This window comes from Amphimedon queenslandica, unplaced genomic scaffold (assembly GCF_000090795.2).
Source record: "Amphimedon queenslandica unplaced genomic scaffold, v1.1 AMPQUscaffold_12671, whole genome shotgun sequence".
Taxonomy (NCBI): Eukaryota; Metazoa; Porifera; class Demospongiae; order Haplosclerida; family Niphatidae; genus Amphimedon; species Amphimedon queenslandica.
Window position 1 is genome coordinate 2,549 of NW_003547093.1, and position 26,401 is coordinate 28,949.

General features: G+C 35.9%; 3 protein-coding genes and 2 long non-coding RNA genes across 5 annotated transcripts; 2 read left to right on the top strand and 3 right to left on the bottom strand.

The window, feature by feature from the left end:
- Window positions 1-2,366: 2,366 nt before the first annotated feature.
- LOC105314681 (immunoglobulin-binding protein 1-like) lies at window positions 2,367-6,173 on the bottom strand. The gene is made up of 9 exons (XM_011408989.2): window positions 6,061-6,173; window positions 5,787-5,899; window positions 5,521-5,605; window positions 5,398-5,451; window positions 5,146-5,304; window positions 4,756-5,004; window positions 2,921-3,030; window positions 2,761-2,870; window positions 2,367-2,508 (listed from the first exon to the last, which is right to left on the bottom strand). The coding sequence occupies exons 1-9, from the start codon at window positions 6,157-6,159 to the stop codon at window positions 2,468-2,470; spliced, it is 1,020 nt and encodes a 339-aa protein (XP_011407291.1). The 5' UTR covers window positions 6,160-6,173; the 3' UTR covers window positions 2,367-2,467.
- Window positions 6,174-6,353: 180 nt separating this feature from the next.
- On the bottom strand, window positions 6,354-7,008 carry LOC109587163 (uncharacterized). The gene is made up of 2 exons (XR_002187424.1): window positions 6,619-7,008; window positions 6,354-6,540 (listed from the first exon to the last, which is right to left on the bottom strand). It is a non-coding gene; the product is annotated as an uncharacterized LOC109587163 (long non-coding RNA).
- A 1,144-nt stretch (window positions 7,009-8,152) lies between these two features.
- Window positions 8,153-8,737, top strand: LOC109587165 (uncharacterized). The gene is made up of 2 exons (XR_002187425.1): window positions 8,153-8,346; window positions 8,519-8,737. It is a non-coding gene; the product is annotated as an uncharacterized LOC109587165 (long non-coding RNA).
- A 139-nt stretch (window positions 8,738-8,876) lies between these two features.
- LOC109587164 (uncharacterized) lies at window positions 8,877-12,733 on the bottom strand. Its single transcript, XM_020003399.1, has 7 exons — window positions 12,540-12,733; window positions 12,247-12,493; window positions 11,421-11,457; window positions 10,959-11,196; window positions 9,944-10,126; window positions 9,251-9,340; window positions 8,877-9,181 (listed from the first exon to the last, which is right to left on the bottom strand). The coding sequence occupies exons 1-7, from the start codon at window positions 12,649-12,651 to the stop codon at window positions 8,979-8,981; spliced, it is 1,110 nt and encodes a 369-aa protein (XP_019858958.1). The 5' UTR covers window positions 12,652-12,733; the 3' UTR covers window positions 8,877-8,978.
- A 4,289-nt stretch (window positions 12,734-17,022) lies between these two features.
- LOC100639203 (RNA-binding motif, single-stranded-interacting protein 1-like) lies at window positions 17,023-25,606 on the top strand. The gene is made up of 15 exons (XM_020003398.1): window positions 17,023-17,358; window positions 17,484-17,775; window positions 18,007-18,114; window positions 18,606-18,716; window positions 19,248-19,438; window positions 19,558-19,616; window positions 19,852-19,943; window positions 21,214-21,276; window positions 21,781-21,875; window positions 22,066-22,127; window positions 23,510-23,566; window positions 23,685-23,749; window positions 23,951-24,012; window positions 25,374-25,434; window positions 25,487-25,606. The coding sequence occupies exons 2-15, from the start codon at window positions 17,506-17,508 to the stop codon at window positions 25,604-25,606; spliced, it is 1,416 nt and encodes a 471-aa protein (XP_019858957.1). The 5' UTR covers window positions 17,023-17,358; window positions 17,484-17,505.
- The last annotated feature ends 795 nt before the right edge of the window (window positions 25,607-26,401 follow it).

The following is a 26,401-nucleotide window of genomic DNA, read 5'->3' on the forward strand; positions in this document are numbered from 1 at the left end:
TAGGCATGGTAGAATTAGCTGTGTATTACGTTCAATATAACTAACTGACAATTGTAACAAAAAAATTAAGAAAGGTTTTACTAGTGACAACCTATAACACTATCAGTCTTAACAGTATAATTGTTAGTTTAATCATAAAAGGGACAGAAGATTCACATCACTGAGTAAAGGCACCTCTGTACTGTGTAGCCATATAAAGCAATTTGCAGATGGAGTAGTTTCATTCATGCAACAATATTAATTATATTATTGCCTTGAATGTACATATCTATGCAACTAAAGAGAGAGAGAGGTTAGTGATTAATGTTAATGTACTAGTCACCATAGGCTATACATTGACAGTTGTAGTATTATTGGACAGGATGAATGAGTGTAGTAGCTATGGTTGTATGGTGTTACTAAAGTTGGCAAGACATGTTGCAGTACGATAAGATTGACATGTACATGTTTCTATCACATGTACATATTCAAACAATGGACCATTGTCATCAGTAGCCAGTATCTATATAAAGAGGTACATACTGACTGGAATAGTTATTCATTTTATCATATACTAAAGGTCATATAAGAGACTATACTAGATATCAGCTACTGAATGATGAATACCTTCCAGTGTTTGGTCCTTGTTGCTGCTATTGGATTCATCATCACTACTACTCCTACAGTGTCTCAATTTATAGAAGATGAATGCTACAATAATCTTAACTGCACTCCTCCACGAGTCTCATTCGTAATATAATAATTATGCATTATTAACTATTTATATTCTCTCTTTTATTCCTAGTCTCAAGTCTGCTGCAAAATTGAGGGAATCGTTGCTTATAAGCATTCAACTGGTTATTCTGTTCCTCAATGCAAGCGCTGTCCTTGAGGGATCAAGACCCTGGAAGAAAAGGCACTTGATATATATACTTTAATGGATAAATAAATAATAATATTAACTAATAATCAGAACAGTTATTACTAATATAAGCTAATCATTATTATTGTTTATGTTTGTTAGTCGTAAGACAACAAATGTATACATTGTACATGTAACTTGTTTATGCTCTTTTCTTCCTTATTGCATTACTAATAATGTTAATAATAATAATTATTATTATAATAAGGCCGCAGCAAACAGAGAAAGCTACTTATCAGAAGTAGTATCACTTCTATAGAGTCTAGAGTCTGTTCACATTTACTGGCCCCACAAACTTTGTATAAAAAGTTTCAATACTTATGTATGAGTGGCAGGCACACCATTATACCATTGCACCTAGTCATAAAATGACTCATCACTTAATGTAAAGTGTCAGTTTGTAGTTGAAGTGTAGTAATTACTATCATCACTTCATAGTGTCTATTCACTTCTACTGGCACTAATATTAATTACCTGCACGAGTACAGACTGAATGAACTGTAGCATAAAGATTAATGTATACATGTTTCTATCACATGTACATATTCAAACAATGGACCATTGTCATCAGTAGCCAGTATCTATAATAAAGAGGTACATACTGACTGGAATAGTTATTCATTTTATCATATACTAAAGGTCATATAAGAGACTATACTAGATATCAGCTACTGAATGATGAATACCTTCCAGTGTTTGGTCCTTGTTGCTGCTATTGGATTCATCATTACTACTACTACTACAGTCTCTGGTGATGTTTGTTACTCTGATGTCAACTGCACGGACTCCATGTTCACTGTAATATAAGTCTATCATACATGTAATGGGCCAATCTTTGTTATCATATTACAGTATAATGACAGCAAATATGATAATACAATATCTAATCTCAATTTTTCTGTATTGCAATAGGCGGACACTGACAAGTGTTGCAAATATCCGGAAGTCAAGGCCTTCAAGCCACCTGGAATTCCTCCAATTTGTGTTCGTTGCAAATAGCCACTACCTGGATAAAGTGATGGCTTTGAGAAAAGAAAGCACTGTATATACTTTAATTAATAAATAACACTAACAAAAATACTCGCTAATATCTATGCTTTAATGAACTGTATCATAATAGATTTAATGTACATGTATTTCATGATTGTCCTATTAGATATTTCTCTTCTGCAATCTAACACGTGAAACTTATAATGTAACTGTCCCTCAAGCAATGTAGAGTGTTTCTCTATTATAATTTATAAGAAATAGAGTCTGGCTGTGTGTGACATCCTGTAGATGTATAAAAAATAGTGTCAATTTGTAAATGAAGCAGTTATTACTAGTATCACTATAGAGTCTATTCACTTCTACTGGCACTGAAAACTAATTATACACTAGCAGGAGTAGGTGATAGACCAACTACACTGAGTGCAGACTGTACCATAAAGATTAATATAATGCGTACAATCATTAATGGTAACTGTGCAGTGAAAATTATCTTATCTTAAACATTACTACAAGAATTGCAACAATAAAAATAAAACAATACAATTCTAAATTAATGTCTAAAGTTTCCAAGGTAGTTCATCCCATGTTCTTTCTGTTGCCCCAACCTCTTCTGTGGTCTGTCAATTAAAAAGTAAGTGTATGCAATATAATTATAATTATAATTGTGTATGCGTAGTTCGAATTTTTTGAATTTAAATAGCTCAAACTGTAATTACAAAAAGAGATTGGCTGATAGCCAATTTTTGAGGAACTTAAAATGTGCAAAAATTCTATTTTGATCGGAATCAGCTCAAACTTTCTATGCAACATAAGAACATGTATATGTATCACATAAAGTTATAAAAATCTCTTCCTTTCCACTCTCTTACCGTCTTTATAATCATCGAATTCTCTTTCTTTTCTCAACTTTTCCTGTTCCTCCTCTTCAGTTAGTTCCTTCTCCTCTACTTCTTCGTGTGATGCATGAGCCGCAGTTTTACTAATAAACAAATAAACAAACAAAAAAAATAAATAAATAAACACACTAACTTAGTGTTTTCCTGTTGTTGACGCTCAATTTGTTCCTTGTATGTTTTATCATAAAATTCCTCAACAGTCATAGAAGGGAGGGAGGGGTATCCAGCACCAAACACATTCCCCTAATGGAAAATGATGATAAAAAACCATGGACTATCATTTTTTAAAATGGCCGTAACTCGAAAAATATTAGTCGGAATCGGCTCAAACTTTCTACACAGCATAAGTACATCAATATGTATCAGAAAATGTAATAAAAATTTGGGATGATTTTAGAGTCATTTTTTGGGAAAAACCATGGGCTATAGCCTTGGGTATTTTTCAGAATTTTGGCATTTTCTTAAAATGGCCGTAACTAAAAAAATTGAAGTCAGAATCACCTCAAACTTTCTACACAGCATAAGGACATCAATATGTATCAAAATATGTAATAAAAATTTGAGGTGATTTCGGAGCCATTTTTTGAAAAAACCATGGGCTATAGCCTTGGGTATTTTTCAGATTTTTGGCATTTTCTTAAAATGGCCGTAACTTGAAAAATCAAAATCGGAATCACCTCAAAATTTCTACACAGCATAAGGGCATCAATATGTATCAAAATATGTAATAAAAATTTGGGGTGATTTTGGAGCCATTTTTTGGAAAAAACCATGGACTATAGCCTTGGGTATTTTTCAGAATTTTGGAGTTTTCTTAAAATGGCTGTAACTTGAAAAATTAAAGTCGGAATCAGCTCAAACTTTCTACACAGCATAAGGACATCAATATGTATCAGAAAATGTAATAAAAATTGAGGGTGATTTCGGAGCCATTTTTTGGAAAAAAACCATGGGCTATAGCCTTGGGTATTTTTCAGATTTTTGGAGTTTTCTTAAAATGGCTGTAACTTGAAAAATCAAAGTCGGAATCAGCTCAAACTTTCTACACAGCATAAGGACATCAATATGTATCAGAAAATGTAATAAAAATTGAGGGTGATTTCGGAGCCATTTTTTGGAAAAAAACCATGGACTATGGTTGTTTCTCACCTCTTGTTTTTTCCACCAATGGCGGGCTGGCTCCTGTATGTGATGTAGTTTTTAGACGAATTGCATTACTGACAGCTGACAAACTTAACAAACCGTACAGTTCAGTAATCAATTTCATCAGATGCAAATTATCATTTTCAATTTTAAGATCAACAATTCGGTGTGTAAGGGGTACAAGGAGATCAATATATAGGCCCAGTGACTGTGACATTGATGTAGCAATCTCTGATGCTCGACTTCAATGTCACTAACATATTAATAAAGATTATTATTATTATTTTTATTACTAATTTCACTTATAAACTCATTACTACTGATTTCTGATCCTATTTTCAAATTCATTTTATTATTATTATTATTATTAAAAAAAAAAAAAAAAAAAAATGGACTATAGCCTTGGGTATTTTTCAGAATTTTGGAGTTTTCTTAAAATGGCTGTAACTTGAAAAATTAAAGTCGGAATCAGCTCAAACTTTCTACACAGCATAAGGACATCAATATGTATCAGAAAATGTAATAAAAATTGAGGGTGATTTCGGAGCCATTTTTTGGAAAAAACCATGGGCTATAGCCTTGGGTATTTTTCAGATTTTTGGAGTTTTCTTAAAATGGCCGTAACTTGAATAATCAAAGTCGGAATCAGCTCAAACTTGCTACACAGTATAAGGACATCAATATGTATCAGAAAATGTAATAAAAATTGAGGGTGATTTCGGAGCCATTTTTTGGAAAAAACCATGTGTGACTTCTTAAAATGCTAAAGATTTTAGTCAGAATCCAAATTGGAGGTGATTTACATTACAGGTACTTAATTTTAACCTTTAGCATTTCTCTCGTTATCACTAGTGGCTTCTGTGATGGGCGTGGCTTGGGCGGAGCCTCAGCCACAGGAGGGGTAGCCCCAGTAGGGGGTCTCATTGATAATAATTGTATTTCCTGAGATATGGTTCCAATACAGTCCCTTGATTCATGCTCCCATAACTTAATACTAGTTAGTGTATGGTCACGAAGGATCTCTTCATCAACTGCGTGGGTGGAGGGGGCGGAGTCAATCAATGATGTCACTTCCTGTTTGTTAAAATAAAAATTGCTAATGATTTTAAACAAACATCATTAAAATAGAATCAAAATGCTATACATGTAAATTTTCTAAAAGAATATGTTGCCCTTATTTTAGAGTGCCCACAATAGGAGGTTTGACTGTATTACTTTTAATTTCTTTTCCAGTTCTTTCTTTGATCGATACTTTGCCATTTTCTTGTCTCTCTCAGCCGATAATTGCTGTATTGTTTTCTTATGCTGTACAGCGACTGGTGGAGTGGGTGGAGCTAGTCCTGCCCCTTCTGATGACTCACTAACTACTGGAGGCTAATATAATAATAATAATAATAACAAAGAATATTATAATAATAACAAAGAATATTAATAATAATATTTTCTCTCCCCCCCTCTCTCTCCTACCTCTGTGGTGATGGCATAATCATAGCATCGCTGAAGATATATTATCAAATATTCCTAAAAGCAATTATAATATTAATCATAAAATAAGGCTCATTTTTAACCCCCTCCTCTGTACAAACACACTTTAGATCTCATCAGGTTCGTTAGTCTGTCTCCTTCCATCAGCTGAAACAATAGGTTACCTAATACAGCTGGAACCAACATGAACCTGTGGTATAATGATAAATGAATTTATTACTATTATTATTATTATTATTATTATTATTATTATTATTATTATACATGTATAAGGATATACTACACCTGCCCTGATATAATATACAAAAATATACTAACAATTACTAATACTAATAATACTAGAATACAAAGATATACTAAGATATACTAACTTAAGGTCTGACGTGGCTACTTCTTCAATGTCCTCATTTCTACTGAACAAACCAATTGTTTCTACTCTTTCATGAGCTACTGATAAATCATCAATAGCCTTATTAAGTAATGGCTAGAAGATAAAGAGAGAAAAAGACAGAAAAAGAGAAGGGCCATAATTTTACAATTACATTTCCCTAATTAATAATTCTTTTACTGATAATTTCCTTAATTAATATTACAATAATGCAATGCTATTAGAACTCGACCGTCCGTCATTATATACATTCATACATTGAAATCTTTATCGCTTCTAGTAAGCTCTCCAGTCTCAATCCTCTTCTGTATTTTACTGCCAAAGGACAGCAAATCATTCAGAGAGACATCCGCCATGTTGTATGGGTGTGGTCTACAAGACTACATAGTTATTAAACACGTGCTATCACGTGGTTGCTTGTAATACATTGTCAGTTGTAAAATTATTGGACAGGATGAATGTGTAGTAGCTATGGTTGTATATGATAGTTATTTATCATAATAATCAATTATGATTATTTAATATTTTATTATTTATTTATCAAACTAAATTAATAGTTGCTTTAATGATTTCTATCAGTAAACTTTGCAAACACAAAGAAATTGAAATGCAGCAAAGATTATAAGTATCATAAGAAGTCTTCTTTGTTCCAACTGCTAGCACGTGAAACAAACTGCAGCTATAGTAACATCAGTGTAGGACTTGACATCATCCATTGCACAGCAATTACCTTTGGTCTATTAGTAAAAAAGAATTTTATGCCAATAACTTCAACTTATTGCTATAGCTAATAGCTATACAACTTATATTATTACCCTGGCTGTAAAATTCTTGCAATTGTCATCAGAATAGCATACATAGTTACCAGCAGAGACTGTAGTAGTAGTAGTAATGATGAATCCAATAGCAGCAACAAGGACCAAACACTGGAAGGTATTCATCATTCAGTAGCTGATATCTAGTATAGTCTCTTATATGACCTTTAGTATATGATAAAATGAATAACTATTCCAGTCAGTATGTACCTCTTTATTATAGACACTGGCTACTGATGACAATGGTCCATTGTTTGAATATGTACATGTGATAGAAACATGCACATGTCAATCTTATCGAACTGCAACATGTCTTGCCAACTTTAGTAACACCATACAACCATATCTACTACACTCATTCATCCTGTCCAATAATACTACAACTGTCAATGTATAAGCATATTATACTATTCATGTGGATAATAATAATAATAATGATAAATAATAATTATTATAATAACTTCACAAGGTAGGACAAAAGATAAAGTAAAGAAATAAATACACAGGACCTTGATGGTCTCAGATAGTGAACATAATCAAAGGGACAGATCAAAGTTAAAATAAAACAATTAAAAATGTTTCAGATTTGGTGGTGAAGGATAATGACAGCACCAACAGCGGAGACACAAAAATGGTAGGAACAGGGAACATTGAATATATTGATATACTTATAATTCCTGCCTTGTCATAGTGTAACGATCTAAAGTGTGAATTTGTAGATGGAGTAGAAATTACTATCATCACTATAGAGTCTATTCACTTCTATTGGCACCAATATTAGTCTAAAGTTGGCAAGACATGTTGCAGTTCGATAAGATCGACATGTACATGTTTCTATCACATGTACATATTCAAACAATGGACCATTGTCATCAGTGCTAACAATACTGAGTATTATTAATTATTAATATAAAGTAATTTACTGGAAGAGTGTACACTTTAAATACTAATGATACTCAAAGCTAAAAATACATATAATGCTGATATAACATCAATGTCAACAAGTGTGTCTCATGACATATTATTCGTTTTTAAATTTATCATCAGAAAAATATAGAAATACCTCATAATATTGTCCTGATTATGAACCTGTCCTTATTTCGGAGGTTCATTAATACACATTACTATTGTATTGGGACTGATACTACCTGTCCTCATTATAGAGGCCTCCTTATTTTAGAGTTTTAGAGTGTCCATAATAGCAAGTTTGACTGTATTCTTCTCCAGTTCTTTCTGTCATCAATGGTTTTTTGTCCATCTCAGTCAATAATTAATGTATTGTTTTTTATTTTGTATAGACACTGATGGAGTGAATGTATAGGGAGATAAACCATAGGCTATACATTGACAGTTGTAGTATTATTGGACAGGATGAATGTGTGTAGTAGCTATGGTTGTATGGTGTTACTAAAGTTGGCAAGACATGTTGCAGTACGATAAGATTGACATGTGCATGTTTCTATCACATGTACATATTCAAACAATGGACCATTGTCATCAGTAGCCAGTATCTATAATAAAGAGGTACATACTGACTGGAATAGTTATTCATTCTATCATATACTAAAGGTCATATAAGAGACTATACGAGATATCAGCTACTGAATGATGAATACCTTCCAGTGTTTGGTCCTTGTTGCTGCTATTGGACTCATCATTACTGCAGACACAGTGTCTGCTACAAATGATTGCTACAAAGAAAAAGACTGCCAAGGCAACAAAACTGCTGTAAAACTCTTTATTACTGATTCTAGCAATAATAATTATTGAATGCTGCATGTCTAAGGATTCATGAGATTGTCTTTATTTAGCATGAAAGCATAAAATTAAAGTATTCAATATATATTTAGCATGCTTCACAATACTTCATATATATACATATATTATTTATATCATGTAGGTAAGCGATTTTTGCTGCAAGCTTGCTGGAGTCAAGTCTTACAATGTTGTTGATCCAATTCCATTCTGTTTCAACTGCAAGTAGCTAAGATGATGATGCTCAAAGCAAGACACTAACTGTATATAATAATAATAACAGTGCTCTTGCTAGTAATAGTAATCCATGCAAGAGATCAGTAAATCAATGATACAATTCTTCCAATGATATTTAAAATAATTATTTATAAACGCTAACACTATATCACTGAACAGTATCTCCTACTGGTAAAAGGGAACTTTTCAGTGGCTATACTAAAAATAAAGAGAGAGAGAAGATACTGAATCACATAAAAAAACTAGGACACATGCTATCATGTGGCAATTTTTATAATAGCAAACTTCAATTGTCAGCAATAGAATAAATGATTAAGTGTACAAAAATCATGAATTAAGTTAATATTGTCAATATGAATTCATTTTAGTCAGTCGCTCTCTGATCCATCGTCATCTTCATCATCTTTATCATCATCACCACCTTTTTTTTTCTTTTTCTCTTCCTTTTCTTCCTTCTCTCTCTTCTCTTTTAATTTCTCATTAACTTTCTCCGCCCCTTTACCAACTCCTTTTAAAACTTCCTTTGCCGTGTCATCTCCAACACAATCACCAACTCCAGAGGCTGCACCACCTAAAGCATTTTATCATTATTATTTTATTATTATTATTAGTAATAGTAGACTGTATTGTCATTACTAACCCACTCCAATGGCTATACGTTCTCCTATGCTTGCGTTTGGATCAGCTTCTGCTTGATCGTGTATCATTCCACCACCAACTTTCATCACATCTGAAAACATGAAACAAAAATTAATTGTAGCACATACATCTGTACTATAGCAAGGCTGTAAAAGTTGTCGCAGCCATTTTGAAGGGGGGTGAATCCTTAGTAATGCTACCGCGTTACTAATATTCTACCATGCCTAGTTGCAATTGACCAATCAGATTGCTTGATTTTAGGTTCATAAATAACTTATTTACCACTAGGAGGTTTGATAAGTAATTTCCCTGGTAATAGGAGGTTAATAAGTTTGCCCGGGAGGTTGATAAGTTTGTCCGGGAGGTTAATAAGTTTGCCCAGGGAAATTACTTATTAACCTCCTGCTAAAAATAGGCATGCATGCGATGCTGTTGCCTAGTGTTGCTAAGTAAATAGTTGTTTATTTTAGTACATGGTAGAAGTTGGTTATACAACTCTGTGTCAGTATCTATGGCATTTATCATACCTCGGGCCTACGGCCCTCAGTATATAGATACCTCACCTCGTCAGTTGTATAACCTATACTTATTTATTGATTTTAAATACACATGCAATTCTAAATCATTATAATAACTACTACATGCAACCCCAATAGTATACAAGTACAGTATATAGTAGTAGTTATAGAATTACCTCCAACTATTTCATTATCAACTAGTCCACTTGTCTCCTTTAGTCCAGTCCCTAGTGCCATACCAGCTCTTTGGGTTAGGGTAGTGTCATCATCAGCTTCAGCTTGCTCCTTTACTATAGCACAACCAGCACTCACGTACTGATTATCAACATTGTCACCAATAATACCAGCTCCATCACCAACTGCAATATAATACATAGTGGTAAATATAGGTAACAATAGCTAGAAACTTTTGCAGCCCAGAATGTCCTGATATACACATAAGCAAAATGGTAGGCTAAGGCAAAATAAACTCTGCAAATTTAGAGGAATCCTGCTGGCTGTTAGAAAAATTCTGGGCCACAGAAATTTCTAGGGATAAGATTTCCTGGAGGTTTAAGATTAGCATGTAATGGTAATGCTTTCAGTTTCAGTTATGATATCAGCAACATGCTTGATAAATACTGGGAATACATGTAGAAGTATAAAATACATGCATATGTACTAGAAAATGTATAGAAACTGTGAATATTCTCCTAGAGATATTTTGATGAAAGTCCTGCACTATATAGTACAGGGACTTTGACCCAATTTTTGAGCAACTTTAAAGAATCATAAAAAATCCAAACTTGATCAGAATCAGTTCAAACTTTCTACACAACATAAGTACATGTATATGTATCAGATAAAACTATAAAAATGGAAAATTCTCACCTTTTTATTTTTGGCAAAATTTGACCAAAATCCCTGTACTATAGTTGTACAGGGACTTTGACCTGATTTTTGAGCAACTTTAAAAATTCGTAAAAAATCCAAACTTGATTTGAATCAGTTCAAACTTTCTACGTAACATAAGTACATGTATATGTATCAGATAGAACTATAAAAATGGAAAATTCTCACCTTTCTATTTTTGGCAAAATTTGACCAAAATCCCTGTACTATAGTACAGGGACTTTGACCTGATTTTTGAGTAACTTAATTTTGATTATGAACACTCCTAAACTACTCAACTCAATTGCTTGTTGTTCTTACCAGCCATTTTAGCTCTATCAGCAAGACTAGTGTTATGATCAGCCTCTGCCTGGTCCTGGACTGCATCAGCTGCTCCTTCTATTATATTTGCCGTCTGTTCGTCAACCAGTCCAGAGTCTTTCACAAATTTTTTGACAATTCCAGCTCCAAATTTAGCGACACCTCGGATCATTTTTGAAACTGCCGGTTCCGGAAGACCCTCACTATCATTCTCCCAGTCTGACGTGAATTCACCGTGCTAATATAATAATAAAATACAATGAATATAAATAAATGAAGGTGCACGTTATAGAGAAGGTCAAATTAAGAGAGGCTATAATCTATAGATTCTCCTCCTGTTATTGTAGCAATACAATTATTCATTACTAGTGAAGCCATAGCTACTAGTGCTGGCGGTGGAGGGGATTCACTGGTTACCCACACATTAAAAACATTTTATTCATTATTTGCAGCTGTACATACCTCATCTATGATTGAAGAGAGCTCTTCTTTCCACTTTCTAAGGAGAGAGAGAGAAGAGAGAGAGGGGGAGAGAGAGAAGAGAGGGAGAGAAAGAGAGCTCATGGATCATTAAATGATGTAGGTGTCACATTTGATTTCATTGCTGACACAAGTGTTAAGGTCACAGTGTACTAGGTTCACATTACTGATATCACCATTAATATCACAAACTGAAAGGTAATGGCCTTTATCATTTAATACAAGAAACATGCAACTGTACATGCTGACCATAAAGATAGTGCTACCATCATATGCTATATAGTATCAATTCCATATTAATAATAAAATGATAATAAGTAAAATAACTAAGTTACTATTGTATCTATCATAGAATTTTACAGTATTTATAAGCAATGTAATTGGTTCCAATGGTCCATAAAATATTATACTCAGGGGGGGGGGGAATATATCAATTGTGCTTAATTCATGCCTGGAGTACAGCTGCTTGCTTGCATAGACCAAATTAAAGTATACAAGATAAAGTTTGGCCTTTAGATGTACCAGACAAAATTCCCTACTGAATTTTGGAGGGAGACAATTCAAAGGAATGATCATTTTGATAGCCATTCACCAAAAATGAAACCGGCCATATTGAACCGTTATGCGCATGCTCAGTCGCATATGGCCACAAATTGACCAAATTAAAACCAGCCATTCACCAAAAACTTAGCTATTCACCAAAATTCTCTTCCAGTTGTACTTTAAATGGTAAATGGGTATCATCAATGTCCACACCAGACAACAGTCTACAGCACTATAGTTTATACATTCATTCATAATGACTTACTTGACTTCTTTAGGATCACTGCCATAAAAATAATAAGTCCTTCCAGTGACTGCCAGTCCAAATGCTAGCCCCTTCTTAGCAGCATCAGGCCACTCCACACCACTGGTCTCATCCTTGGTCCTCACACCACGGCCTTCAGTGAGATCAACTGTTCCTTTAGGGTCAGTGTCACCTTCTTTCTTGTAATACCTGAGGCTGGTTCCTTCTAGAACAAAGTGACGCTTCTTCCAAGTTCTGTAGACACCACCTACAGGCCAAGAAGATAAAGAAAGCAGAGTCAATCTTGTAGCTACCTTCTTTTGTGAGAAAGCCAGACATGATGATGTCCTCGTTTTTTATTTGATCTTCTGAGCAGGGGGCTTCTTCTACGCTTTCTGATACTGTGGAAAAGTCTGCTGTAGCCATGATTATGATGATGAAGAAAACGTGGTAGAGCAACAACCAACACAACAACCCTTAACCGCGCTGCATGCAGTAGAAGTGAGGGGAGGGGCTGGCCACTAACTCCCACCACTCATTACTTCACACGTGCTACCACGTGGTCAAGCCACGCTGCATGTGGATGCAGCTCTCTATGATGCAGCTGCAGCTTTCTTCTTCAAAATGGTGGATAAAGAACTTAAAAGAGTAAACGACCTAATTGAAGAGGATGAAGAGTATGGAGATTATGACACTAGTACAGATGATGAGGACAATCAGGTAACTAAGTATCGGGAAGGACTAAAGGAAGGAGTAATGTCACACCCGGCCAGTCTTCAGTTACAGTGTCTAATGTACATAGCAGGACACATTAAGATTGAGCCTCCTCGTCCTTACACTATCAAGGAGTCCACTGGTGCCGTATTGTATCTACCTGCTAGTTGCATGGCCTTGCTTCCTCACTTTTTTCGTATTCGATTGCTGTGTCTGTTACCAGCTGTTGATGTAGCTAAGCTAGAGGGTACTCCAGTTACTGCTGGTATATCAATGGATGAGATATGGGAATACATATTTAATGAGAGGCTACCACTTCATTATATAAAGCAGATTAGAAAAGATGGTATACCTGGTATCAACACAGTGGAGGAGCTAATGAGTAAAGGGGTTGAATGCGTCTCTTGGAAAGATGCCTATTTTAATGCTGTGTTTGAAATATCCCAGTATTATTGCAAGGATGAATACCTTCAATTCTTTAAGTGTGCTGCCTGTTTGCATGATCATATCATACAAGACCTATTTTATGGTATGGGCACATTCAATAGTGATCCATCCAGCACTGATATCTACCGGTGTTTCAAGGAAGGCTCCACTTACAGTATTCATGGTGTAGCTCACTGCACACTTGGATGCCCTCGTCTCACTCCAGATAGATATACCAGCATGTACCCAGACCCTTCCGATAGTATTTTGTGTGCATTTTACATGTCACTATTGGATGTTATCAAGGAAATGGTTGATTGCAATGTGTCCCTTAAACACTTACACATATCAGGCCATCTTTTTGACAGAAATGACAGCCTCAATCTTTTTGATTATTTAAAGAAAATGCTGACGTCAGTTGAAGCCATCACCATACATTTCCATGACAAGAACGAATTCATAATGAAGATTTATGATGTCCTATTTGTGCAGAATACGTGCTCGATCAAATCTGTATCGTTACGTGATTCAGAATTTGAAATTGTTTTTCCTTACCTATTGCAGTCTTGTTATCTCAAACAGATCGAGCTAGAAGTTGGACTTGATGATTGTAACTCTTATAAAGTCAAAGCGAAGATGTCTTCACATTTTCTTTATCCTCCAGGCCGGCAGCCAGACCAATCTATATCTCATTCAATAATGGAGATATTACAGCATTGTCAGGACCTAGAGAAGCTATCACTTCACATTGATTGTTGTGATATCCATGCTCAGCTATTGTATAGTCAACTCACCCAGTGTGTTGCTGATTTACTCTTAAGACCTACCTTTAAAGAGCTAGTTTTTTCATCAAGTATTCAAGTCTCGTTTGATTTTCTATTGCTGTTGCTTTGTAATTTTTTCTCTTCGCCATACCCTGTTAGTATGAAGCTATCTTTTAAGTGTCTAGATATTCCACTATACACTGACCCAGTAATTGTTGTCAATCATGAACAAGAAGGTAACAAGTCACTGGATCTAGCTAATTGTTTTCTCTCTCGTAATCTCTCATCTTTACTTCCTCGTAATTTAGTTCTTGGATCTCTCAAAATATCTCAGTGTTCATATTCAGCGGTTTGTGTTCTCTCTTCATTTGCTAGCCTGGACTCTATTACTGTCAAGAGTTTGTCTGTAAAACGTGCTCATTCCACCAGCGGTGAAATCTCATCTAGTATTTCTTCATTACTTAATATCATTCATGACACTCAGCATTGTGATATCAGTTATGATGATGTCACAAGTTAATGCATTTAATCTTCAGATGCATATCTTGAAACTCATGATACTGTAACTTATTAATTTAATTACAAGTAATACAATTATTGGTTGTTTGGCTCATAACATATTGATTGATTAAAATTCATTATTCATTCATTCATTATTATTATTATTGGTTTATTTGCATGGGTAATTTGCGCCTACTCTACAGCTGGGAAGGAAATAACAAGAGGAGGCTCCATTTTACAGTCCCTCTCTCTTTCTCAGCTCTGCTTCCTCCAGTCTCCTTTATCTGCTGTAGCCATGATGAAGAAGAAAAAGTGATAGAGCAACTGGTGCAGTAGAGGGGAGGGGCTGGCCACTACCTCCGCTCCCACCACTCATTACACACGTGCTACCACGTGGTTAAGCCAAGCTAAAAATGGCGGATGAAGAACTTGAAAGAGCAAATGAGGCTCCTAACCCTATTGAAGAGGATGAAGAGTATGAGGATTATGACAGCAGTACAGACGATGATGATGATTTGGTAACTAAGTATTGGGAAGGACTAAAGGAAGGAGTAATGTCACACCCGGCCAGTCTTCAGTTACAGTGTCTAATGTACATAGCAGGACACATTAAGATTGAGCCTCCTCGTCCTTACACTATCAAGGAGTCCACTGGTGCCGTATTGTATCTGCCTGCTAGTTGCATGGCCTTGCTTCCTCACTTTTTTCGTATTCGATTGCTGTGTCTGTTACCAGCTGTTGATGTAGCTAAGCTAGAGGGTACTCCAGTTACTGCTGGTATATCAATGGATGAGATATGGGAGTACATATTTAATGAGAGACTACCACTCCGTTACATGAAGCAGATTAGAAAAGATGGTATACCTGGTATCAACACAGTGGAGGAGCTAATGAGTAAAGGGATTGAATGCGTCACTTGGAAAGATGCCTATTTTAATGCTGTGTTTGAAATATCCCAGTATTATTGCAATGATCAATACCTCCAATTCTTTAAGTGTGTTGCCTGTTTACATGATCATATCATACAAGACCTACTTTATGGTATGGGCACATTCAATAGTAGCCCATCTAGCACTGATATCTACCAATGTTTCAAGGAAGGCTTCACTTACAGTATTCATGGTGTAGCTCGCTGCACACTCGGATGCCCTCGTCTCACTCCAGATAGATATACCAGCATGTACCCTGATCCTTCCAATAGTATTTTGTGTGCATTTTACTACATGTCACTATTGGACGTTATCAAGGAAATGGTCGATTGCAATGTGTCCCTTAAACACTTACACATAACAAACTATCTCTTTGAAGAAAACTATGAACTCAAGAGTCAATATCTCTTTGACTATTTAAAAAAATTGCTGACTTCGGTTGAAGCCATCTCCATAGATGGTCGTGACGAGAATGAATTCATAAGGAAAATATATGATATCATATTTGTACAGAATAAGTGCTCGGTCAAATTTGTATCGTTACACGATTTAGAATTTGAAATTGCTCTTCCTTATCTATTGCAGTGTAATCTCAAACAGATCGAGCTAAAAGTTGGACTTGATGATTTTAACTCGTATAGAGTCAAAGCAAAGACGTCTTCACATTTTCTTCGTCCTCCAGGCCAACAGCCAGACCAATCTATATCTCATTCAGTAATGGAGATATTACAGCATTGTCAGGACCTAGAGAAACTATCACTTCACATTGATTGTTGTGATGTACATGCTCAGTTATTGCACAGTCAGCTCACCCAGTGTGTTGCTGATTTACTCTTAAGACCTGCCTTTAAAGAGCTAGTTTTTTTGTCAAGTATTGAAGTCTCGTTTGATGTTCTATTGCCATTGCTTTGTAATTTTTTCTCTTCGCCATACCCTGTTAGTATGAAACTATCTCTTAAGTGTCTAGATATTCCACTATACACTGACCCAGTAATTGTTGTCAATCATGAACAAGAAGCTAACAAGGCACTGGATCTAACTAATTGTTCTCTCTCTCATAATCTCTCATCTCTGCTTCCTCGTAATTTAGTCCTTGGATCTCTCAAAATATCTGGTTCTTCATATTCAGTTGGTGTTCTCTCTTCATTTGCTAGCCTGGACTCTATTACTGTCAAGGGTTTATCTATAGAAGATACACATTCCGCCAGTGATGAAATCTCATCTAGTATTTCTTTGTTACTTCAAATCATTCATGGCACTCAGGACCATCAGTTGTCATGATTTCAGAAGTTAATGCATTTAATCTTCGGATGCAAGACATAAAACTCATGGTGTTGTTACTCATATTTTAATTATAAGTATTATCATTGTTTTATAGGCTCATAATTATTATCATTATTGATTAATTAAAATTCATTACTCATTGTTATTATTATTGGTTTATTGCGCGGGAAATTCGCGCCCACTCTACAGCTGGGAAGGAATAGCAAGAGGAGCTCCATTTTACAGTCCCCCCTCTCTCTGTCTCAGCTCTGCTTTCTCCAGTCTTCTCTATCTTATACTTGCTCTAGCTTGCAAGCAGGCTCGCTCCAGGGTACGAGCCCCACCCGCCTCACTGCTAAACCACAACAAACAAGCTGTGAGCCAACGCCTCCTGAGTCCAAAGTATATAAATACAACTTTTACAAGCTCCTGTTCTCTGTTCCCCTGAAGTGCTCTCCACTTGGAAGATCTGATAGCGAGAACCTGGTTCTTTAGCTGCTGCAAAGGAGAAAGATCTAATCACTGATAGCTACACTGTGAGAGTGGGACCTTCATTGCTTGCCGGGAGGGAGGAGAGAGTAGAGTGTTTAGACTTTTTCCAGCTGATGTTGCCTTAAAATTTGCTAAAGTCAGCAAATGTCCCTCTTATCTGTTTTTATAGAAAAGGAAAAGCCGAGAGAGCAATGTCCTCATCACCAGTAGGTAATACCAGTTCTGCTCACCAAGAAGGAGAAGGTTTGTCTGAGACAGCAGCATCACCCCGCGGAGCTGCCTCTCTTACCGCCATACCTTCTGAGAGTGTGAGCATTGAAGGAGCTGTTACTAAAGAAGAAGAGACTCCTGTAGCTAAAGAAGGTGGACATGTTAAGGAAGAAACAACTGCAGCTAATGGAGGGGAAGCAGCAATAGAGGAGGAGGAGGATGATAAAGATGATGGTGCGGTCCAGCCCCAGGTTAGTAGTAAGTGTATGATGGCGCTCTACCTTCATACTATTGTACATCTTGCCTGATACTTGTTGCAGCATATTCTCTACATGTAGCTACATCTGCCTTTCTCTCTCCTCTTGTTCTATATGTCCTACATATGCTTTGTAGAATGTCCTACATATGCTTTGTAGAAAGTCTTTACTACTCGCTCTCTCTCTCTCTTTCTTCTCTCTTTCCTTCTCCTTTATTCATAACAGAGTCCTACTAGCACAGAGTCTTCTTCCAGTAATATCACTAGCAGCATCACTAGTCACAGCAGCTCCTCAAGCTTCAGCAATGCTAGCAATTCAATCAAAGTTCCCAAGGTAACCTCTCTCCCCATCCCCTCCCTCTCTCCTTCCCCCCTCTCTCTCTTACTCATAATAATGACTGTCTTTCTATGTTAATGGCCTGTTATAATTATGTTAAATGTTGTCATCAATGGCCTCCACTGTACAATCAATATTTCACACTCTCCCTTTGTTTATCCACTAATGAAAGTGTTTTAATGTGACACAGAAATGTGTTGTCCATCACCTAAGCCCCTGCATACAAGTACACCATATAATAGATCCATTAATGTTATCAAGGAATGTGCATGTACATTCGTGAGCATTGAACAGTAGGTACTTAATCTACCATACATGTACATGTACATGTATAATAAATACCTGTATGTTCATATCAATTATATTATAGTGCTGGCTCCTTTGAATGTATTATTAAATAATTCTCCTTTAAATGTATTAATTATTAATGTACATATACATGCAATAAGTACTTTGTATTATTCTCTCTTTTTTGTATTATTTTGTAGCGGGTTAGGGCGCCCTATTCCAAGCCGTTACATGTTCCAGTACCCAGTCCATCACTGCCAATGATGTTTCACTCAATGCCTACACTACAACCTCAATATATTGCCCCTAATGTAAGGAGAGAGGGAGGGGAGAGAGGGAGAGAGAAAGAGAGATCAAGTTAAAAATGGTAATATACATGTAATGACTTATGAGAGAATACATACTAATACTATATAGATAGTTGTACATTGAAGAAGCAAATATATGCATCAACCCTAATGTAATGTACATGTACTTTGTTGCTGGAGGGAGGGGGAGAGAGAGAGGGAGGGAGGGGTACTCTGTTTAGTGTTAAACTTCATCACAAAGGTTAGCTTCCTATAATCACAATACTTCTCATTTTGAGCATCTTTGATGTGTAAAATGCAGTAAATCTCTTCTGTATATACATGTACCTGTACACACACACACACACACACACACACACACACACACACACGTACTTGTGTATGTACATGTACATGTACGTCATAATATAATGTACATATATAAGTAGATACTAATTGGTAATTTGGTGTTATAAATTGACAGTAACTTTAACTTACGTATTATTATCTATGTGAGTGTGTGCTACTTCTTTATGACCTCTCTCTCTCACACAGCCTTACAATTATTATTATCAGCAGCAAACGCCTGCTCTAGCTGTCCCTGGATTATTCAATGGAGGGGTGGGGCCCCTACCTATCCATGAACTACCAGAAGATGACGAGCCACCAAAGAGTACCTCCAATCTTTACATACGAGGACTCTCTGATAACTGTACTGATGAAGACCTCCGTAAAATGTGTGAGAAGTGAGTTCTTTTTAACATTAATTTTATTTGTAAATTATTACGTTGTAAGTACGTTTCAATCTACATGTACATGTTCACAATCTTCAGTATGTTCTAATTGTGTTTCAACCTTAAACTAGGTATGGGACTATCAATAGTACTAAGAGTATACTCGATAAGAAGACGGGACAGTGCAAAGGTAAGCTAAATATATCAACGGTCACTGCTTTTGTACTGGAATACTGTGTGTACATGAACATTAAACATTTTGTGCCTTGTTACTTTTATGTACCTTTGTCACTCTCTTTTTCTCTTTCCCCCTCTCTCTCTCCCCCTCTCTCTCTCTCTTTCTCTCTCTCTCTCTCTTTCTCTCTCTCTCTCTCTTTCTCTCTCTCTCTTTCTCTCTCCCTCTTTCTCCCCTCTCTCTCTCTCAGGTTATGGTTTTGTTGATTTCTCTGAAGAAGCTGATGCCTTGAAGGCTCTTGAGTCATTACAAGCTATTGGTACTGATGTCCAGTTTGCAAGAGTAAGAAGCCACATTATAGTCTATAAGTATTATAATTATTATTGTGTGACATGAATCTTTGTATATGTATTCCAGTACACTTTTCATTACACTGGGTCTTGTATCTTTCACAATATTCCTTGCCCCCCTGTGGGGTTTCAAACACAAAGCCCCCTCTACTCATCCTCCCTCATCTTGACAAGTCAGAGCCTCAAGTGATGTACATTTAAATTGTTTTACCATCAACAGTGTCCTTCACATCACATTCTTGTATACACAAGTGACCACTGGACACTAATGAATACAGTTTAGTCAATGCTGTGGTTTCTAGTCCTGGGAGACAGAGCAGTCTATAGTTAGTTCATGGTGGGTTTCTTGCAAGCTTTTAAAATATTCACAGTGTCCTGTGGTAGCACAATCTATCTGAGGTTGCTGCAAGCCCACCCCCTCCCACCCTTTGGTCTAAGAGGCAGGCTAATTAACTGCTTTCCATTGACCTTAGCTCATAATGTTATAAGATACAAGTGGATTCCAGTCAGTCAGTCAGTGTTTATATGTGTACAACTACTTCCAACTACTTAACCTTACCACACTCTTGTTCTTGCGGGTTTTTAGCAATTTTAAGGACTAACCACTAAGTGTGTAGCTTTATCTCTATCACTAGATGTTATCATCATAATACTTTATATATTAGGCACTTCATGTACATGTATATAACTGAGTTTGTTCCAATAAAAACTGGAATAACTTTTTATAGGAATGTGGGATAAGGATGAGACCTTCACAGGTTCTTAGTCGCCCAATGCCATCACAGGATCTCAGGTCTTGGGTCTATCGGCCGTTGGGAACTCTGAGAACTGGGTTCTCCCTATAAACCCAATGGCATACCAAAGCTAACCGCAATATGACATTCTATGACGTCATAGTTTATATAAGTACTAGATCTAGATTTAGGTGTTCGACTACATGTGTTTAATTGCGATTGGGTACCCAAATCTTGTGTAAAGTCTTATAAAGCAAGTCTTTATGATAATGGTGGCTTGTATGAAGACTAGCAGACTCCAGTAGCTATTGTACTGCTTATCAGTAGGAGCAAAGCTGCTTTAACAGTGAAACAACACAGCCGTAAATACTGACCATGCTTCTCAGCCTATGAATATCATTAGCGAGATGGATGCATTTAAAAAATTCCACTAAACTGATTCGACTTACACTCAAAAATCAGTTGGAGCATAGTAACTGTACAATTTTTGAATGTTGTTATGGTTACATTAATTGTTACTATTTTTAGCGCCAAGAAGAAGACCCCACCAACCTCTACCTCTCTAACCTCCCCAAGTACTACTCTGAAAAGGTACACTGTACTAATAATAGAAACGATTCTATTTATAGTAACGAATGTACATGCAACAGACAATCATATACATTGAGACTTAAATATTATAATTACTATAGAGGATATGCGTGCTAAGTATATTCATTGCAAAATAAATGTATTCATTGCATACCGTAATAACTTTTAAGAAAAAAATTAGTTCGTTGGATGTCAACTTTCCATTGGCAGCAATGGAGAAAAGATAGAAAAAGGCTTGGTACCAGAAAACTGCTCTGTATTTCTTGATAGCAATCTTTCAGGTGACTACTAGACCCCATTAGATCCTCAGGATGCTTTCTAAGCTTCCGAAAAAGGCCTCAAGAAGGTAGCAAGGCAAGAAAATGTGTTTTCCCCCATTGAACTCTTAATAAACTTGACGTCCAACATGGCGGCCAATTTACTGTGTGGGTTGGATATACGGTACTTAAAAGCTATGAATATACTTAGCACGCATATCCTCTATTGGTTTGCTATTATTGTTAGGACCTAGAGAAGCTCCTTTCTCCTTATGGTAGGATCATATCAACTCGTGTACTGAGGGAACCCAGTGGGTACAGTCGTGGAGTAGGGTTTGTGAGGTATAGAGCATCATCTATTGATTGTATGTGTGTCCATTATAAATGTGTATTTGAACTGTAGTAGTTTGAGTATGTATTTATTATGTACATGTACTTTAATCTGTTAAAATATGATCTCTCCTACCTTTTCTCTCTCTCTTTTCCTTTCTCTCTCCTCCCCCTCCCTCTCTCCCTCCCTCTCTCCCCTTAGGTTGGATTCAAGAGAGAACTGTGAGAAGGCCAGGGAGGCACTAAACAATACCATATTCCCAGGTATCAGTGTAAATCAGTCAGTGACAGTCACTATACACTTTGTGATCATACACATGTGTCATGCAGCCATCATGAGAGTGTGAATATCACCATATTGTTCAGTGAAGTATGTCTCCTTCCTGTTACATTATAAGTATTACTGTATTATTGTTATTATTATTATTATTGTGTTGTGTGACCTTAGTGTACTGTGTAATTATATTTCTGTGTGGGTTTCTCCCTTACTATATCACATGTTGTAGGACAATAGGCTTTGATTAATGCTACAGACTAGAATCCCCTTCAGTTTGTCTCCTGTTTCCTACATAGACAGTGTATTTATAGATTATATACTGCTGTGTATCAGTGATATCATGTTTATGATGATGTATTTGGTAGTACATGTACATGTACATGTAATGTGTGAGAGAGAGAGAGAATTCTGCAGGAATAGACACACATTATATATTGTACAGTAGATACCACTATAACTAACACAGCTAGTATCTTTGCATGTTAATCAATGACAACTACAGTTCATGTATAGTTGCTACATGTACAGTATTACATGTACATGTAGTCTGCCCAATGCCCAGTATGGTAGTACCTTTTAACCATCAGAACTACTTAGGAGTGTCTGGATTGCAGTATAGCTAGTCTCTTCACTGTTCTAAAGCATCATTAAGTTATATTCATTGTAAACTGAACCTCTTCTTGCTACCTTTAATTACAATTAGTGTCTACATTGTAGATGTACATATACATACATGTACATGTACTAAAACATGTTTCTGTTGCCTTGTACTATTATTTTAATTTTAACATGATGGCATGATTGCTTGTATAGGACATGTGTGAATGGTGTTAATATTTAATTCAATATTATTATTATAGTAGTAGTAGGGAATTAATTTATTGTCTAGTGTCCACTTTAATTTACAATGGAGGTGCTCCTGATCCATTCTTAATTAAGTATACACGCATACATGTACATGTTCTTGTAATTATTGTAGCTCTTTCATTCAGGAGTATTTTATCGTCCCTAGTATTATGGTGTATGGCTTTGTCTAGTGATAAAAAACCTCCTAGCTCCATTGGAGCAGGTGCTTATTCCAGTATCATTACTAGTATAGTCTTTAATCACTACTCATCACTATATAGACCTAGAAATGATGGCACCCCTGGAGTGCTACCAGTGGGTTCATGTATCATGTAGATTGAGCCTATAGTCTTTTCCTTGTTATCATCAAGACTATACTCTTGTTATTATAATACTTTCAATTATTATTGATATTGCTGTACCTCACTGCTGAATGATGAATAGTTACTACATTGCCATACCTAGAGTTGATGATATACTTGTACTTATAGTTCCTGTATGACCTTCTTGTTTCATTGCTTAGGAACTGACTTGGAGCTGAACATTAAGTTTGCTGACAGTGGCAATTATAAAAGAAAAAGTATTAGACTAACTTATACTGAAACTACAATGACTGATATAGATTGTATATGCATGTACTATTATACATTAAATAACCTATAATAGTAATTATCATTATTATTATTATTTACCTTTAGTTGCTTACTGGAAGGAGACTGAAGCCAATGCTTGGATGAGGGACTATCTACCTCCTGGATCAGAGGTATATAGCTACTCCAGTTTGTGTTCTCTATAGCTCTCACTGAGCTCCTTTCATGCTAGATTGATAAGATTATCTGCCAGTCACTCCCTGCATGGACTTCTTTATTGTGCAATACTGCAAGATCTGCATTATTAATTTATCAGCTCTCTCCCTCCCTCTCTCTCTCTTTGTCTCTCTTTCTTCCTCTCTCTCTTCCTATAGTATGTATATGATCAGTCCCCCACTCAGTCTCTTCATCCTGCTACTGTACTGTCACAGAATAAGTGAGTTCACTGTATCATTACCATAACTGAGACTATTATGAGTGTATGCACTGTACATTCACTTATGTATTAATGCAGTTTTAATTGATTTGCAATCAGTTTTAATGGTAATTGATGTACTAGTAATTGCTGTATAGACTGCCATTGTCTGTGGTAGTTTTGATAATATCCTATAACTCTCATTGTGGCATGCATCCATTAATAATTAGCACTAGCCATTAATTTTAAGTGTTAAGTATGGACCATTGGATGCTGGTATATCATTAGATAACTGTACAGTGTCTTGATTAATAGTATAATAATAGTCTATAGGAGTGTGATGTAGTCTCTAAGCTCTTATTGCTATTATTACACTGTATCATTGTATTCTGATGTACGTTAGGCCATGGCCCATGGTTTTTTCCAAAAAAACAGCTCTGATATCACTCCGAATTTTTATTACATTCTTTGATGCATATTGATGTACTTATCCTGTGTAGAAAGCTTGAGCTGATTCTGACTTCAAATTTTTGAGTTATGGCCATTTTTAGAAAAAGCCAAAATTCTGAAAATTGCCCTGTACTATAGCCCATGGTTTTTTTTTCCAAAAAATGGCTCCAAAATCACACTAAATTTTTATTATATTTTCTGATACATATTGATGTCCTTATGCTATGTAGAAAGTTTGAGCTGATTCCGACTTCAGTTTTTCAAGTTACGGCCATTTTAAGAAAACGCCAAAATTCTGGACAATACCCAAGGCTATAGCCCATGGTTTTTTCCAAAAAATGGCTCTGAAATCACCCCAAATTTTTATTGCATTTTTTGATACATATTGATGTACTTATGCTGTGTAGAAAGTTTGAGGTGATTCCAACTTCAATTTTTTGAGTTACGGCCATTTTTAGAAAAAGCCAAAATTCTGAAAAACACCCAAGGCTATGGCTCAACTCAGTGTTGCACATTAGATTTATTTTATTTTATTTTATTTTATCTTATTCTTTTTGTCCCAACCTAACCTATTTTATTTTATTAATTTTCTCTCTAACTTAAAAAAAAAAAAGGCTATAGCTCGTGGTTTTTTTCAAAAAATGGCTTCGAAATCACCCCAAATTTTTATTACATTTTCTGATACATATTGATGTACTTATTCTGTGTAGAAAGTTTGAGCTGATTCCGACTTCTACTTTTTGAGTTACAGCAATACAATTGATCATTGTTCATCACCATTAATTAGCCTGTAATGTCAATACAGATCATTTGACCATTGAGAGTCTGTATTACAAAACATTATAGTAACTGCAGATTTAATGATTCATTGTATAGATAGTCCACAGTATATTTGCACTATATCTATGTTCACTGTCTTTCTTTTTCCACAGTCTTCCCACTAGCAGAATGATACAACAAGCAGCAACTCTCAATGGTAATCATCATCCTCAGGTATCAGTCAATACAATATAGCTACTGATTCCTCTATCTCTTGTCTGTACAGTATATTCCTCAAGTTGCTGGTGGTGGCTATCAAACTACTTCAAGCTCCAGTCCTTGGCATAGCTATTATGCTACACAGCCCCCAACAGCAGTAGTGGTGAGCCCTTTATATGTACTGTGAATACTGGAAGTCCCTCATCATGATTTATTATGCCCATGTATAGCATTCATGTAGCTGGATGCATGTATAGTTGAGAATTAATGGCCACTGTTAGATTAGGGGGAGTGTAAGAGTCTTTTGGTCTCCAAATTTGCATGATCTAGGTCTCTTGAAATCTTCCATTGTTCTGTCTTTTAAGTCTGTTAGTTGACCTCCAAAAACTTATTCTAGATCTGTCTTCATTGCATTAGATTCAATGACTTTATGTTATTGCCTTATTGGTGATGTTAGCTAATGGTTTGTGGTGTTGTATCCTTCTATACTAGTACTGCCTCAATAGACACTGTATAAGCCACAGGCCACCCCTTCAGACTGGGAGCTCCTTTGGTCTTCCCTCTGGCTCTTTGTCAACTGTTCCATTGTTACTTTGTGATGTCACCACTATAAGACTAGCTGTGATATTGTTATTAGTTACTCCTCAGTTGTGATGTCAATTAATACTTTTACATTAAAATTCATTTGCATGCAAGGTAGTGCTGAGATAGAAAGTACTTTTATAGCCTATGCATGCAGTGTCCCAATTAGCCTCAGCATTACTTGTACATGTAGTTATTTTCTACTTTCTGACATGCATATACAACTTGAGACTGCAGTGTAGAACAATGCCACTATTCCTTTTAGTTAATCCAGTAACTATTGTCTTTATACATATACCTGTATTAATGATTGAGCCTATTGCCCCATATACAGGAGTCATTCCTCCTTTCAGATAGTGTAATGCAGTAAATGAAGGATATATATCAATGATTTCTTAAT